Genomic DNA, 17,618 nt, shown 5'->3' with positions numbered 1-17,618 from the left:
ATTTTAGTGACAGAAAAGTTCAGAAGCTTCACTATTCCATTTTTATTTAATTAAAACGTTAACTTTGCTGTTGCCGGGGATGTACATGTATCGCAATGAAACCGCAAATATATTCTAAATCAAAATATTATTATAGTATGTTAAAACATTAAAAGCTTTGATTCCAATTAATGGATTTGAACAGCTTCACATTTGTTATTCAAACTTTTGAGTCTGAAAATAATGCCGAAATTGCACCTTTAACGCTATCATTGTTTTCTTTTTAATAGTTTTACAACAGTGGCAACAATTTCATAACCTACTTATCTATAATTGAATATCATGTAATATCTTTTAAATTAAGAGAGCTTACAGCTTTTAGCTTTTGAAATACAAGAACCCTAATAAGCTTCATATGATATGGGCCTTAAAATGATGATGTTCTAAGCGTCCGTCTCAATATGTTTTTGTATCGTATAACAGGGGCAGATCCTAGATTATTTGAAGGGGGGGCCACGGATGCGAAGCCGATCCTCCCTCCCCCCCCCTTTGGCGTGGGGTCGGGGCCGATGAAGGGCCCAGAAAAAAATGGTATTTAGAGGGCGAACGGTGCCATTTGGTACGGTTTAGAACTATGATTCAGCTAGTCCAAATTCTAATTTCAAGAGGGGACCGTCGGTGCGACTTTTTTCAGTAATCGAAGGGGGGTGGGGTGGGGTGGGGTGTTAGGACTCCCCTGACACCCCTTATATCCGTTACTGTAAAATATACATAACAACTTAAAAAACCTCCTAAACAACTTGATTGCAGTTATTTCTAATGAGTGAAATACATTGATTATAACTCTGACACCTAAATAATTTTACCAAACTGTCATAATTTTGTTAAAAATGGATGTTTAAAAGATGCAATTTGGCCATGAAATTACCACTATAACAGTTCCTTCAGCTGATAGGCCCTCAAATGTAAACATGTTTGCGTTATAAGATGATACGAAACCTGGTATAGGGCCTATTCTTAAAAATTTTATTTATTTTTTTTATTTCCACGTCCTATCGTTTGTTTGTTAGTTTATTTCTTTAAATGTCTACGTATTATTATTCACTTTTTTATATACACTGATTAGTTTATATGTAGGAAGTGACGACCCCTTATTTAAAATTCCTTGATAATCATAAGATTCAAGTACAACATGACTGGAATCTGCTATTTATGGCATTTGGCGTTAATCTACAATACTAAACACCCGCAGATTGATATCACGCTTCTTTTGCCAGTATGTTAGTGCACCAAAACCAGTAAATTTGCTGCGAAACTCGTCATAAAATTATGCTAACTGAGATATAAGTTTAGATATAAACCAACCAAAGAACAAAAGAAAAAGAGAAACAGAAGTGCATTTATATTAATCCAAAAGAAAGTGAACAACTCTCGCTTGCAGGCTTGCAGGGAATTCCCTGTTGACGTCATGGATGCTTGTCCAATCAAAAACTTCTTAATTGAAACAAAGCTGGTCGATTTCGATTGTCGCCGTCGATTAGAATATGTGCGATTTTTCTCAAAGACCAAAACAATGCATTTGATCTTAATTTGTATCTACAAAATCAAAATTATAAAGAAGTTGATTTTCGTATAGAGAATGTCTCATCAAATCTGCCTCAAATGTATCGAAACTACACCTTGAACCAAGTGCTGGCGTCTGTGCGCTCAGCAAGTTCATGCTTTGTTGTGTTAAAAGTTTGCTTCTCCAAGACGAAGGCTGGCACTCTCTGCGCTCATGATGTAAATTTGTCTTATCAACAATGGCCAATGTCCCAGGCGTTCCTCTTGGTGCTTCCAAGGAGAAAAAATCATGTAGTAGCAGCGGTAGTGACTCTAGCAGCACGGGGGAGGAAGAGCGACTGCGAAGATTATTTCAGGCATGTGATGAAGACGGAGATGGATTGATTGACAGGTAAATCCCCCAAAAAGTCGGTTGTCATCTTAAATTCATCTCTTAAAGTCAGGAGGGATTTTACATTAAAGGTATGACAGCTGCGTTTGGGGCTCGCGTTCTAGAATTTGGGCAAAGGGCGCAAAATGATGTGTGCAAAGTGTTGACTGCATGTGTTGTTTACATTTGTTATGAACTTGGTGTTAGCACCTGAAACGATCATATCTTACCGAGTCTTGTTAATAAAAACTGTCTACACGCAATACGCTCCCAAACAAGTTTCTGCGGTCTTAAAGTTGTATTTAGCAAATGTACTATTTTCATGCATACTGTCAAACTTAAATTTAAGTTCTTGTTTTTAAAAATGCAAGCATTCTATCTTCCATCTTCAGAGCTGTACGTAGTTGTTACTTATTTTGAATGAACATTTCAAATAAATTGACTTCAAAAAGATGAGACAAGGGACCACCTCCAGATTAACAAAAGTCAAAAGTCTTATATTTCACAGCACATTGGATCAGTCAGTTGATAGGATTGTTATTGTGTTGAATTGTTTATTGTGTTATATAATTTACTTGAACCTTAGCTTGATCCAAGCCACTTAATTTTGATTGAAAAGTGAAGTATAATGTTTTTCCAGGATAAAACAAATGCATGCAATCAATCAGTCTTTACTGAGTGAGTGCATATTGATTTGCAGTTAGGATGTAAATGTGTTGGGATAAAATCTCAGCAAGTATTTTGGCAGGAGTAAGTGTCATATAATGGGAATAACCATGCAGTATCTAGGCATAAGATTTGGAAAGAAGACTTAAAACATTAATATGTTTATCATGTGTAGGAAAGTAATAAGTATAACATGTTTTAGCAGATCAGCTCTATTGAATTATTGTCAAAATATCAGATTTGTAGGAAATAGCTGCATAGACATTGCTCCGTATCTGTCTGTTGCTGCAATTTGTAAACTAAGTGATCACAGGATGCTATATGGCACCAACACTAAAAGCAAATTTTATCAAAACATTGCAACAGGGACTAAAAGCTTCACCACTGGTGTGATAGAATGTGGGATATTTCCATGGAGACTGAGAGTAGTTAGCAGGTCTTCCATTGCTTGCCAGTGAGGATTATTTCCTAATTTTCACATTGATTTTAGATTTGTCCTCTGTGTTTATGGAGATTTGGATCAGAAAATTAGATTTCTATTCCGTATTTATGAAGGTTTGCAAAAGAATATGCATATTTATCACATTTGTATCAGTATGCCTTGAAATTGTTTCAGTGTTCATCAGGTTAGTGGTTAAAATTACGGGATTGGAAGGTTTCACATTATTTTTAAATGGAAAGGAGTTGCATATTTTCAGATGTATGACTAATGGTAATTGCTTTTGAAGACTTTTTTTTTTGTTGTTAAAACAAAGTCTTTAAAAAACTGTTTGCAATTTATTTTACCAGAAAAGTGGCTTGCATACACTCTGTGTATATTTTTGTTATGCACAAGTATGGCTGATGGCATAACGCCATATCTGCAGTGTAGTGCATAACTGTCTGTCTGTTGCTTGGGTGTAACTTCTAGCTTGGTATGAAAGAATGTGCCAGAGAATGACAGGCCAATAATGCATGTGTATATTACTTGGAGATGAGTACAAGCTTTATACAAACTAGAGACATAAACATAACCTAAGGAAGGCTAGAGGAGGCTAACTACCATATGATCGTATGTGTATATTGAATGCAAAGCCAAGGCCATGCCATCAGATTCACAGGAATCAAATATGATTCGCATTAACCTAAGTGACTACACTATCTCTTCCAAATAATATCCTTCCAAACTGCCCTATTCCCTGTGCAGATTACCTGTAGCAAGGTGTGGACATGATAGGAAGTGTAAATCAATGCCCATGGTGTGTGATATATGATTATTTACTTGCAAGCTTACTTAGCCTAATGGGATTTTGGTGACCTTGGGGTGTGAACTTCATTTAGGTCAGCTATGTTTACAAATATGCAGGGATAATCTTTTCTGTGAAAGATGGAGAAGTTTATTTATGTACATTCTTTTCACTCCTACCTAAGGTTGCTTGCCTCTTGACCATTTACCTTTGTGAGAAAGATTCTAACATGCACAAGATGAATATCCATTACTTGAATGTATTTCCATGTGTCTTTTTTCTTTTTTTTTTTTTTAAATCAGCAAGTTGCACTGTTCACCAGTAAAGATTAGACTTGATTTGTGTGTCAGTTGACTAGAGAGAGAAAAAAAGAAAGAAATATCTCTAAATTAGACAATGCACAAGGTCCAGGAACCTTGCCTCTGTGCGACAGTGATAACATTCTCATCTGGATATGTCTTTCTTTGCCTTATTGTTTACCTTTGATATGATCATAAAAATGATTGTTTCACAGTTGATAAAGATGTATTAAAACACATTACCTGAATGACAGACATTGGCATTTGATTTTGGTTCTGTTGAAATCCCTGAGGAATTTAATTTAATTTGATATTTCCTTTTCATTTTGATAGCAGATTGGCTTAGGGTCATTAGACCATGGTGAGACAAACTGATGGCATCTAGACAGTTTTTTTTTTCACATGAACTCTGCATACCTCTTTAACTTGATGAAATCCCACAAGGACTAATGCATAATCTTTTTTATTAAGAAAAGAAAAACTATAATTGAAAACAATTCAAGAGAGCCTATTATCGGGAATGGCCATTAGGGTAAGAGACTTAACAGAGTGAAAGAACCCTTTGGGTATGATTATTTTATTTATAAGTATTATCCCATGCCTTACAAATTTGTCTAGTCATTATCAGGTTGTTTAATACGATAACTTGTCAGGAATGAAAGTGCTCTTTGCGGACATGATAGTTATTTCATTTTCTGATCTATTAACAGTAGTGTGCCTTGAAGGGAACTTTTAAACCACTTAACTTTTCTGGGTGATATATTAATTTTTTTGTGCAATATTCTTGTTTCATCTTGAATAAGTATTAATTTTTGTACATGTTCAAGTCTGCTCTTTGTGGCTTAAAATTGATAGTTAAATTCTAGGCCTGCACATTGAGAATAAAGTGAGTATCAGTGTGCAGTCTCTCAAGTGCAGTATAGAAATATCTGTTGAATGGTGGGGTTTACCACAAAGAACTATAACTGTTCTTACTTCAGAGAAGAGAACTGTACATGGTGACACACCAGTAGTGGTATTGTGTGGTTAATGTGAGCCTGGGATAGCCTTAACCTTGTGATAAAATGGTAATAGTGTGCACTTGATTGAACTCCCTCACCTGAATCGATGGTTTATTGTTACATCTGGGTCTTTGTGGAGACAAGTATAAAAGGGAATGTTTGTTTTTATTTGGTCGATGTTTTATGATTTTCTCCCCCTGAATGCCAACAGTGAGAATTCTGAAGTGGAGTTGAGCTAGATGTCTGGAACTGTTTCCGTAATTATGAAGCTGACAGAATATTTGTATTGATTTTAGTCATGAAAGTAAGAGTTTGCCTCTTCAAATAGAGGATTGATTTGGAATATATGAAACCAAGTAGTCTCTTGAAAATAAAGATAATGCTGTGTATTCCATGAATAGACTTTCTTTCAAGAGAAATAAGTGTCAGGGCAACTCAAGTGCCATTTCACTGACAATATAGCAGTGTGAATATCTCACTTGCAATGTGTTAACTGATATTAACAGGACTGTTGATTCTGAGAGTTTTAGAAAAAAATCTTTAAATTACTTTCATTATAAATATGAATCATTATCTAACAAAAGATGATTGTAGAATGCCAGGCCATTTAGTACAGTCACTGAAGAAAATACAGAATTTGTTAGACGTTAAAAATGAAATTTTGTTAAGATAACACTTTATTTTGCTTCAGTATTATTATTATTGCAATATTTATAGGAACAATTTTAGCAATTGAGGGAAAGGGGTTAAAAATTTGTCGTTAGGATCAGGAATGGAAGTGTAGGAATATAAATATAAAATTAAACTTATAAAAGAGAATTTTTAATATTCTTTTAAGGATCACTGGTATTTCAGGAGGAACATATGCAACTGATAACTCTCAGTCTCAGAGTCTCAGATAAAGTAATACTGTGAACTTTGTATTAGTGGAGCTTCGAGATTCACCCAGTTAAGAGATAAATCACATCTTTCATTCATATTAGCTTCAGATTTTCTCAAGGAATATGAATAATGGGAGGATTTTTTGCTCTTTTTTATGGTTAATTGGTTCCTTGTGACTATGGGGTCACTTCCTATCATGGATGTAAATCTGTTCTTTTATTGAACTCAATATTGCCCTGCTTAGGTGTTTTTTAGGTTGAATCAATGACTTGAGCATTTGAATTACTTCTAGAAATTAATGTTTGTCCTCTATTATGTGAACCTGGCATTCTAATAATTTAACTTGAAAGAAAATTCTTATGGCAGACTTTAAATTTGTCTCTGCTAATAAATGCAAAAGAATTGTTATTAGTATGTAATCTTACACTTATAAATAATTATTATTTCACCTATTTGTGTATAACTAGTGTATTTGGTATTAAATTAAATGTGCAAGAGTTAACATTTTTTATGATCCAATATTTTCAGTCATGACTTGAAGAACATGTGTCGTCTTCTTGGAATGGAGGACTCTGCAGAAGAGATTATCACTCAACTTGGAGTCCATGGCAAGATTTCGTTTGATGAGTTCTGTTTGTGTCGAACCCAACTGATGACTGAGCTGGAACAAGACCGTCTGCAGGCACCTGTCCCTGATATGTCCACTCTCCCCCCCTCTCTGCCCAGTCCAGCCACACCTGATGTTGACCGCCAGCACTGTGTTCAGTCACCATCTTGGAGAACAAGCTCAGAAAACAGCTTAGGTAATGATACATATATATTTTAAGACCATGATAAGAGACATTCACATTACATGATTTAATATATTTGAAACCAGAGATAAAGCAGGTTTTCAGCCTGATTAACCTTTGGTGTGAGTATACATGTGTTGGATTTCAGCTGGTAATTGCATTACTTGAAGTCTCCTTAATCTCATGTAACCTCAGCTCTTGCTTGAGTTCACCCCAACAAAAGCCACAGTCCTATGAGCATGGCGGTCATGTCATGAAGAATGATGGAGCAATTGATGACCAGATGGCTTTGTTTGATTTGATATCTCTGTTGATTGAAAGTGACATCAATTAATTTTGGTCAGCCCACTTATGTTCATAATGAGGAGATATTGGTCTAGCCAAAGGCCAGTGGCCATAAGGAAGGTACGATGAAATGAAGTGGATGTTTAATTATCAGATAGAGATTTTTGACAATGGAGAGTTGCCAGTGTCAACATTTGTAGATATTACTAAGGAAATTGATTTTGTTTGGGACAGACAAAATTTGAGGATGTGTTTGATTGTGAAGGAAAGAGAAAGTTATGGTAAGATCAAACGAAGAGCTGAAGATTGTGATGGATGTTGTGGCAGACGCTGAACCTGCCTTGCAGCAGACAACCAAGAAGAAAAAGAAAAGAGGACAGAAAGAAAAAAGTTCAGCTTGTTGTTTATTTACTTAATTTGAAAAAGAAATTACTTCATTTTTCCGAAAATTATGCAATAACCTTTCTACATCTTTAATTCCTCTCTCCATTTCTATTATCTCTTATGTGCTCTTGCAGTCATTTTTTCTCGCAACTCTCAGCCTCCGTGTTACAAAAAAAAAACATTCTCACAATTTGCCAAACCAAGATTGCTCTCATAAGGTTTTCCTTGAGGCAATGCTAGATTTTTATTGCCATGGCATGTAGCATCACCTCAACCATAATGTATAGTATACTAATATTCTATCTGTGACATGCGTTCATCATTAAACTACTGTTTTAGTGCTTCAACACGTGTTCCTGGTCCTTGTGTTTATGCTGACTTTGGTTGGTATGTATTACATCATGCCAGTCTGGTAAGTGGTTTGTTTTTTTCTTCAGCAGCACAGGGGTGTTATTGTCTGTATTTACTCAGGGTTATCAAATCTTCTCGGAACATACAGAGTGTTTTTATTGTTTATTTTAAATGGGTTTATTACTGGATCCTTGAAAAAAAAATTGCTGGAATTTATGCTGTAAAACAAAACATGGGCCTATCTTGACAACTTTGCCAATAATAATGTGAGTGTAAAAATTCAGTCTTCTCAAAGAATCTACCTGTAAACATGCCATTTTTATCAATCCTACCAGATGCTGACTCCTAGATTACCGAGCTGCATGTATGTTTACTATTTGTTCTATTTTTGAAGACAGAAATCAGTTGGAAATCAGAATAGAAATATCAATTTTCAAGAAGAGCTTCATCCTGACATGCATCAGAACTGAATTGCAAACACCTGGGAGTCTGTCAGCTACATAACTCAAACTATAGTCAGGTCATAGTTTCCCCCTTTTAGTGCCAACTCGGGTGGATTGTTCATGTTTATGACAGATTTTCTCTAACACCTTCATTGCCCTGTGTGTCAAACTGTGTCCAATGTTTATAGTCATTCAATTAGATCTATTTGGATTATGTTATTCAAAATTTGTTTTGTTATATTTATGCATTTCAGCAATGTTGAAATGCATTTGTTTGGTATTTACATTCAAGGCACAGTCATTATGTTTATTAGACTGCTCATTAAATCGTAATGAAACCAGCACATAAGAGAAAAGGTCTGTTATTGTGGTCCCTGTGAATATTGCCAGTGATTCTGCATTTCACACATACCTCCTTATAATACATAGGTTTTCCTTAATTAGCTGTCAGCATTTTCATGGTTACACTTTATGGGGTCCCGCCTCTTTCATGTTTGCTGGCTAGTAATAATTTCTTTTATGAAAATGTCCATGTTCTAGGAAGGTAAAGTTTGTAGGTTTTCTTGTAAATGATAGTGTTGGTTGGTTTCATAGGTTAGTGTTTAGTTTTCAGCCAATTTTTACTCGTTCTTTCCCAAATTATATGGATTTCAACAGTGACAACAATGACCATAACTGAAAAACTCCCTTACCAATTTTACATCTGTGCCTTTTTTTTTGTAGTTTTTAATTTATTATGGCTTTTATGTGATATAATGGAATTATTGGGTGTAATCCAGCTTTTTTAACAGTTTTTAGAAAATTTCTGCTAGTTAAAGGCAGAGATTGTGAAACTGTTATGTTTCTGGTTCATCCTCCTCGCAATATGCAAGCCTCTTGGAAAATCTCCATTTTCAGTAAATGCACAGGTAAGGTAACAATAGACTTTGGCCAGTGATAGCTTCAGGAAACCGTCCCTTGTATTTGAATGACTGCTGTTGTACAAAAAAAAAAAAAAACTTTGAATCATGGTGAATCACTGTTGTAGGTCTGTTAATCTCAGAGATACACCATCCATCAATAGTAAATAAAATGAATACCTTTCATTTGAATTGCTGTCAAGTCAGCAATTCAAATTAAGTGGCTACAGGTGACAGGCACTCTTTTGATACATCTTTTTTTATCTTGGACCAACTTTGACTCCTGTAGGTTCTAGTTACCTTTGATACCTAAGGCTGTGTGGTCAGAATACCATAATACTGCTATGTGGCAGTAACATGACACACTGTTCTTGTTCTCTTTGGCACCCTTTGGCTTTTTATTATATGCAGTAACTACATGGCTTGGCATTAAGTGAGCCACCAGTGTTTGTCACAAATAGTTTTATGTGAAGACAAGACATTTCCCTTGCCTTTTATTGAGCTCTTGTTGTATTTTGTAATGATCATTTAAGTGTTTAATTTAATATATATACTTTTCTGTTTGCAAACAATATGAGTATTACAAATACAGCACAAATAAAGGTAGATGTGATAAAGATGTGGCAGATTTCATTGATTATTTTGTTTAGGATTTTTTTACCACCCATATTATTCACCAGCATATCTCATTGTCTGTGAAATAAGTGTCCCAATAAAACTTTCCCTCTCGCCCACACATACAGAGAGAGAGAGAGAGAGGCTCAACACTGTGCATTTGGCAAGTCGCCTTGTAATTCATCCACAATTTGTAAATGATACATTTTTGTGTCTGCTTTTGATTGGATACAGCTTCAGGTGACACTGACAGCAGTGCAGTGTGACATTGGGACGAGTGAGGACCACAGGGAAATCTGGCACCAATTTGATAAGTGTGTTATTCTAGGGTTGTCTCACTTTAGGAACCTACACTTGTTCCACATTGCTTATTTTAAATGACTGCTGTGTGGATATTTTGTCCACTTTGGAAGTGTGTTATTCTTGTCTACCTAGATTTCTCAGTTTGTCAGTTTCAAATTCAAGGATTATTACTGAACATGACCCTGTATCACTGATGCGAGTGCCGATGTCTGGTTACTGATTTTGTTTGTATACACTGATGGTATTGTTTTGTAGATTGAACACTTGACATGGTTTTATTTACAGGTGTCTCTTTTTACCTGTAACAGATGATGATTTATTCACACCATTTTCACTTTAGCACTCTGAAAAGTATTTAAAAAAAAAAAACAATTGGACAGCATGAATAAATTATGATGCTTCCAATAGCTCTGGATATAAGGACAGAAAAGTACTTTATTAAATGTTGCATGCCAAAATAGCAACCAAGTACCCTGCTAGATTTAACATCATTAAGCTGCATTATATCTGGGAGGTGGACAGGTGTTTGTGACTTTTTCCCAGCATGTTATCGCAGGAATTACTCGCCAGATCTTGGACTCATGTGAGTTATAGAGAACACCTCTCATGTGCAGTGTGTGGTATGCAGGACTGCACGTTTTAGTATGAATTAGGTTCAGGTTTTGATTTAAGATTCATGATAAGATTAAATGAGCTATGCCTTGCGGTGCTTGTAATTATTAAAATGAATAATGCAAATTCTGGACATTTTGTATAATTTGCCTTTTTTTTTCAAAATGAAGTTTTGAGTGAATATTAACAAAAATATTTAATAAATACTTGCTGATTTAGTTTCCAGAATAATGTAATATTTTTTATTAGTTGAGTGTAAAATTGCCTTCAGTTCACAATAGCACAGATGATGTGTTCTGTAGTTTGACAAACTGACCAAAAGGGGTCTCATGGTTGCTTGTTTTTCCCAAGAAAAGCCTGGCATTTAAAGTGAAAGAAAGTTACCTTGGAATGATTTTTTATCAAAGCCTTGCCAACGTGCCCTATCATCACCCACAAGTAAAAACCACTTCTGCAGTCAGTTTGCTGAGAAGTAAATAAATTTAGTAAAAATATGCCTTTTCAAGATACAGTTAAAATAATCAACTCTTTTAAGAATCACTTAATCCCTTGTGGTTACATCTACCCCCAAGAGTTTTTTTTTTTTTTTTTTTTTTTTACATGTGTGTGTATACAACCATGGCATGCGGATAACATAGAAACTGACAGGTTTATGCAATAAAAATCATTTTATCTTCTGGGATGGTATTTTGACAGGTCATAGATTTAGCTTCAACTGGTTTTCTTCCTGGTCATAATGAGCTGACCTGGGTGAATTAAAGGCCACTTGACAGCATAACTTTCATAAAACATTAAATAGGGATGTGGAAAGAGTGAAAAATTGTCAATGTTATCAGCTGAAACACAACCATGATTACAAAAGCAGATATTTATTAACTCCTTGTCAGAACGTTTGCAATTCTGGCTGTTGCTCCAAAAAAGATGAAAAAGGGTTTAAACTGCGCTGCATTGCTTGAAGTTTGAATTTGTTGAAGGAAGTGCACTTTCTAAAGGAAATTGACTAAACTTTGCAAGTGTTCTTTTTAACAGAGATTTTCCAAGCCAGCAAGTTTTCTAGGTGGTGCTCTGCTAAATCACAAGCTTGACCTCAGCATAATAAGCCATATGAAGAGAACAAGAGATTTCCCAGAACTTTTCAAGTGCTTTGAGCGGGTTTCGTAAGTGATTTTATTGACAGCAAACACTTTTAGAGGTTGCCATGTCAAGCTGCCACTTCCGACTCCGCAATTTGAAGCATTAAGTCATCTAAGTTCACGTCTTCATAACTTTTCTGAAGAGATTTTGTTCATTAGAATAGTTTTGTCTGGACATGCTGTTTTTCACCATGGGGCATTTGTCCACAGAAATGTGCTTTGTGCGCTGATGATTGGACTGTATCTTAAAAAGAACCAAAGGATTGTTGATACAGAGGCAGCCATTCAAAAATCATAATTATACATTTTGAGATCCTAATTGGATGTCTTTGAATACTGCAGGTTGACAATTCATTTCAAATTAAGGAAAATTATTTAAAATGTAAAAAAAAAAAATGTTTTCACATTCTTTTTTTTTTTTAGAAAAATACCTTAAATGCCAGAAATTTTTCTTCAGAGTTGTTTTATGATTATAATAATCAAAAACTTTCTAGGATTTGACAGAATCAGTTGATGGAACAGATTAGATTTTGTGTTCTGTAACATTGGTGTCAAGTCAAGGGGCAATGCCATCACTCATGTACAGCCAAGTCTGTAACATTGGTATATAATAGTAAGTGTGGTTTTTGAACGATTGAGCGTTTTTTTTTGGGGGGGGGGATACTTCATAATTATCCTAGCATTACATTCTAATTCCTAGTATTTGGGTGTGGAAGTGAAAAGACTGTAAACACCATATAATGTCACATTTAATTGCATTGAATCAAATATCTAAAGGGACACATTTATTTCCTTCTTAGTGACTATTTGTTTTCTTCGATTGCAGCAAACTTTATTCTTTTCGCATGGTTAGAAGCTTCATGTATTAATGTGAAAATGGTGTAATAGACCCCGAAGTACTAGTGATTAGAATGGTGTTTTCAGATTATTTTATGTGAGTTTGCTTGAAGCCAAAATAGTAACTTTCATTCTGTGCATTTTCACTCCCAGTGTTAGGCACAGTTTCAAAGTGTTATTTCACTTCTCTCTGAGACATAATTACCAATTTGCCAGAAAATAAGGAAAACATTAGGCTAAAAATTTACAAATACTGTAATACAGCCTGAATATGCGATGAGAGGAAAATGAAATGTGTGTGTTTAATTGAGATATCTTGGCTTCTTTGTGGAATTTTAATATGAGTCTCTTGCCTTTTTTTTTCAGTGCATTAATATATATACGCTCCTTACAAATCAATAGCTTGCGGTTATTCCTCCCTAAATCGACAACCCACAACTAAATTTTAGTAGACTTGCAAACACACAGGACCCATAGAGAACTTACTTGTGTGTGTAATCCATTGCTTTGGGTCCCAGTTGTATGTATTGACTAGAGCCATGAAAAGGCTGTGTAATACCAGATCATTGTTTTATGGTCCTACATTGTTGAAAACAGAATGATAAGCTAGTGGTTTATATTAGACTTAAAGCAAACTTGGATTACAATGTGGCTGTCTTGTTTCCCATCAGCAGGTAGATCAGAGATGATACAAGTTCATACAGGTATGCCGTCTGATAACACCAGTGTTTTCGCTCGATTTTGTTTTTGACAGTCATTTTAGAACTATAGAAGAAAAATAGGTCTCATCTCAAAGTGATTGGCAGTACCAAAGTTAAAATTGAAGGTTGTTTTTTGCAAGATGTGTCAAGGGGTTCAGAAGGATGTGCTACTAGAAAAACTGAATTTCACAAGTAAATGACAGCAGCTGTAAGTGCCAAAGATGAGTGCTGTTATTTTAGTTGAGATTTTAATTCTTTCTTATAAAGATTTAAAATCTTTTTGTTAGATTAAGTTATAGTTGAGTTTTTTCCCATTTATAAGTTTCTTTTGGTTTAGGGAAAAAATTGAAAGGCCAAGGTGAGCTAAAGTGACCTTTTTCCTTCTGGTAATTCTGCTCAGTACCATTGTACTAGATGAGTTACTTAACATGCAGCAGTTTTCTGAATCATGTGCAGTCTGGAGTGTCAAGTGTCGCATAAACCACGTGCATCAAAAGGTTAAAGTTGTAACGGAGTTGTGGCACGTGATACCTGAACATGTGGTGCTTATTATGTAAACCACTGTATTTGTGCAGGAGAGTTTTTCAAAGTGGCTAATCCTACGGCAGCTAAGTTTGTGATCAGGTGGAAAGTTATATCATTGTGCACATGTTTTTTTATTCGTAGGACTTGCAGAATTAGATAACACACCTACAGACCTGAGTACTGCTATAAAAGCCGATAGAAATCATACTGTCTTTTTATTTTCTGATAATGTTCAGAGAGAGCAGGACTAGTCATAATAGTCTGTTGGTGTTTCACTTTGGCAGATATTTTATGCAGCCTTCCAGATGCGTGAATGTGGATGAAATAGTGAAAATTGGAATATTTTTTTCTTTTGATATTTCTCAGATGATATCAATACTATTGTATTGCAGCTTCAAACAGAATTGCAGAAAATTTTAATCAGATCACTCTATATGTTTGTCAAATAGTGTTTGCAAAATTGTTGATTGACATAGGTTTATGACACGCAGTCATGCCTACAAGCATACATGCACATACACACACATGTACACTTACATATACACATGTCAGGTACACAGACCATATGTGTCCAGTGGTGTATCATATGTAATAATGTCTATGAGAGAATGTAGCTAATTTTACATTTCTGTTATCCCAGTGTCAGGAGGAGGCAAGCCAGAGAGCCTGGACTATGACAGTGGTGCTCAAGATCTGCACCTGGAACCCACCAGTCTTCAGCGCCTCATAGAGCACCACAACCCGGGAGTCATCTCAGAGCTCATGGAGAACCCCAGGGGGCAGCACAGTCAGGAGGCGGCCACACACTTTCTGGAGATTGCCAACTCGGTGAGTTTTTTTTCCCCCAGCTTTACTCTTTACTCTACCTTTTTATCTACAGTCAGTACATTTGGAACTTTGTTGAAAAATGTAATGGAAACATGAAAATGCTTTTTAAGACCATTACTATGTTCCAAACACTAAAAATAGTACCAGTCTGGCCACAAAGCTATTGACTCAACTGTGTACAGCTATTTTTCATTCTGAACTCCAAATTGGATTATAGTCTATTGTATTGTGATATTGAAAAATATACATACCATCTGGCTCAACAAGGTGGAACTTTTGTGTTTTGTATGAAACATTAAGGATTGAATCAAGTTTTGCCAGTGATGTTATAGACAGTGTTTCCCCTGGCTTTCAAGCTCTGCGAGGTGGTAGGCAGTCCGTGATCCCAGCAATACTAGGGGGGTCCGGGGGCATGCCCCCCCGGAAAATTTTTTAAATCGAGGTGCAATTTGGTGCATTTTAGGGTATTTAGAACTGATTTTTTTTACATTTTATGTGGCACTGAATTGTCTTGTTTTAGATGTTTTGAGGAGTAAATTCAGTAATGACATAACAAAGGTTTGGACGAAATTTATTTTCCAGTCTGTGCATTCACTCATTTTAGTCCTTTTCAGTTTATAGAACATACTCTTTCAAAAAAAAAAAATTAATACTTTCAAAAAAAAAAAAAAAAAAAAGTTAATACTTTCAAAAAAAAAAGTTAACTACTTTAATACTTACAAGAAACGAGAAAAAGGGCTTACTACATTGAATTATTTTTAAATTGACCAAAAAGTTGATAAAATATGTTGTTTTTACCGTTTTCACATTCTTGTGAAAGTAACTGGTCAACTGACTTTGCGTGTGGGAGCGCTTCATCCTAATATAAAACTGCCGCAAAAGTTCTCTCTCCTGTCGTTCAGCGCAAAGCGACTCCCGCTACTAGTTATACGTAGTTTGAGATGTAATTTATAATCAACAACTTCAAACACCGTTAAATGAATGCTTCGGAATTAAAGAGATGAAAATCACACTTATCATCAATTTTAGTTCTTCGTTTATTCATTTATATGGTTCTATTCATTCATGGAAATTCATATTCAATGCATAGGTTTCCACGCGAAATACTGACGTGACCCAGTTTTACAACGCTACTGCTTTCACAAAACTCACCCGTAAATCAATAGAAAATCTTCTCCAAGTTTATAAAATCAACGAAGTCCACTTTATTTGCTCCTTTTTTATCAGTGAACATTCGTAAACTATAAAAACAAACAACAGGCGGTCTGAATTTCGGAACATGAAGTGATAAAGTGTATTCTTGACACGTGATTAAATGGTGTCAAGAACAGTTGCCTCGTTTCGCTCTGTTTCTTATACTTCAAATAAGGCACAGAACTGCGAAAACGAGGCACTCACAGGGAGATAGTAACTGCTGGTTATTTTTAGGCATACGCGCATGCGTCTTTCCGTTACTACTAAATCAAGTGCTCAGAAGCATGGGATTACGTATGTAAACAGAAAATGCCATATTTGCTTAGAGATAAACATAATTTTCAGTAACTGTTAGCATGAGTGAAAATATACTTTGTTGTTCCATATAGTCCAGCGAGGCGGTGCTTTTGACAAATTTCAGCGAGGCGCTTGCAAATATCATCGAGGCGGGCGCCTCGCTCATTTAAGTGCAGGGGAAACACTGATAGATATATGATTGATATATTATATTTTATCCTCCTTATGTGCAAGTCCCTATGGTAAATACAAGAGCAGGTTGCAGTTCTATCACTGATAATTTCTATTTCTCAGAACCTTCTACTGTGATTTACATACACGCATATAGTATTGCACTTTTTTATTGCATTTTCCATGCATGGTGGTTGAAAATGAAACACCAATAATTTGGTTTAAATGAAAAGGGAACATGTTCTAGATCTGTATGAATCACAAGCGGTTATTCTGCTATTCTGCAATATGTTTCCACTCATAACAGGGAAATGAGCAGAATAACCAGATGATGATGTCATTTGTCATTGTTCACAGCCGAGTGAACATTATTACCACAGGGGCTGCTTAAGATTTTTACATTTTTTTGTTTTTTGCCTGGTTTGACAGCTGATGGATCTCTTTGGCTGTAAAATATAGAGATTATTCCGTGAAGTGGAAAATTGCTGTTCTGTCTCCAGTAATGGCCCATTGATGGCATCCTGGCAATGCCTCATAATGATAAAGAAGTGTTCTATTGACTGGTGCATAAGTGGAAGCTCTTTAGGAAACAAAAGGCAAAAGATATATAAATATGTTTGCAGCTCCTAATCATTTACATGAGAAAAGTTTTAGGTGTTGTACCCACCTGTTAAGTGTTGGGTGAGCAGGTTTCAGTGACTGATGCACAGACAAACAGACCAAGGGGGTTGACACTTCTTGGAGTTGGACAACTATTTCAATAGCTAGGTGACTAAATGAGCAGACCAACAGATAGATGATTAAGAATCATTCCCAACAATCTAGATACCTATTTATAACTAGATTGTTTTAGAGAAGAGATCAATATAAAGAATGTTTAGTCATTCAATGTTATTTTAGAGCTTCAAGAAGTTGTTTTGAGTGTGGTTTGTAAATGTTAGTGTTTGGGGGATATACTTAAAACTCCATGATCTGGCAGAACAGTGTGGCAATTGCTGGTCTTCACGGCTCTGCAAGAAGAATTTTTAAATGATTGCATTGGTTTACCTGGCTGTAATTAAGTTTTTTCTAAAAAGATTTGTTTTTAAAACCCAAGGTCACTGGTCTTGATATGATTCCATACCTTATCTACATATTTTTCCTGCTGTCTAGTTTTCTGGGAGTTTTACAAGACTTTTGTAGGTATTGTTTCCTAGTTCTAAAAGAATTATACATAATAATGGTCTGTGAAAATAAAAACTCACTTGTAGTGCATTCTATCCC

At 35.5% G+C, this 17,618-nt stretch overlaps 1 protein-coding gene across 1 annotated transcript in view; it reads left to right on the top strand.

The window, feature by feature from the left end:
- Positions 1-1,661: 1,661 nt before the first annotated feature.
- Positions 1,662-17,618, top strand: part of LOC106176100 (colorectal mutant cancer protein) — a 41,960-nt gene continuing 26,003 nt past the window's right edge. The window contains exons 1-3 of the mRNA XM_087004074.1: positions 1,662-1,933; positions 6,515-6,789; positions 14,506-14,693. Coding sequence (XP_086860200.1) covers positions 1,782-1,933; positions 6,515-6,789; positions 14,506-14,693 — 615 coding nt within the window. The 5' untranslated portion in view covers positions 1,662-1,781. The remainder of the gene's footprint in view (positions 1,934-6,514; positions 6,790-14,505; positions 14,694-17,618) is intronic.

The sequence above is a fragment of the Lingula anatina genome, chromosome 2 (genome assembly GCF_051362555.1).
Source record: "Lingula anatina isolate TDL-2025a chromosome 2, LinAna3.0, whole genome shotgun sequence".
Classification (NCBI taxonomy): Eukaryota; Metazoa; Brachiopoda; class Lingulata; order Lingulida; family Lingulidae; genus Lingula; species Lingula anatina.
The sequence above is the reverse complement of the archived record's forward strand: the minus strand, read 5'-3'. Positions and strand labels throughout refer to the sequence as shown.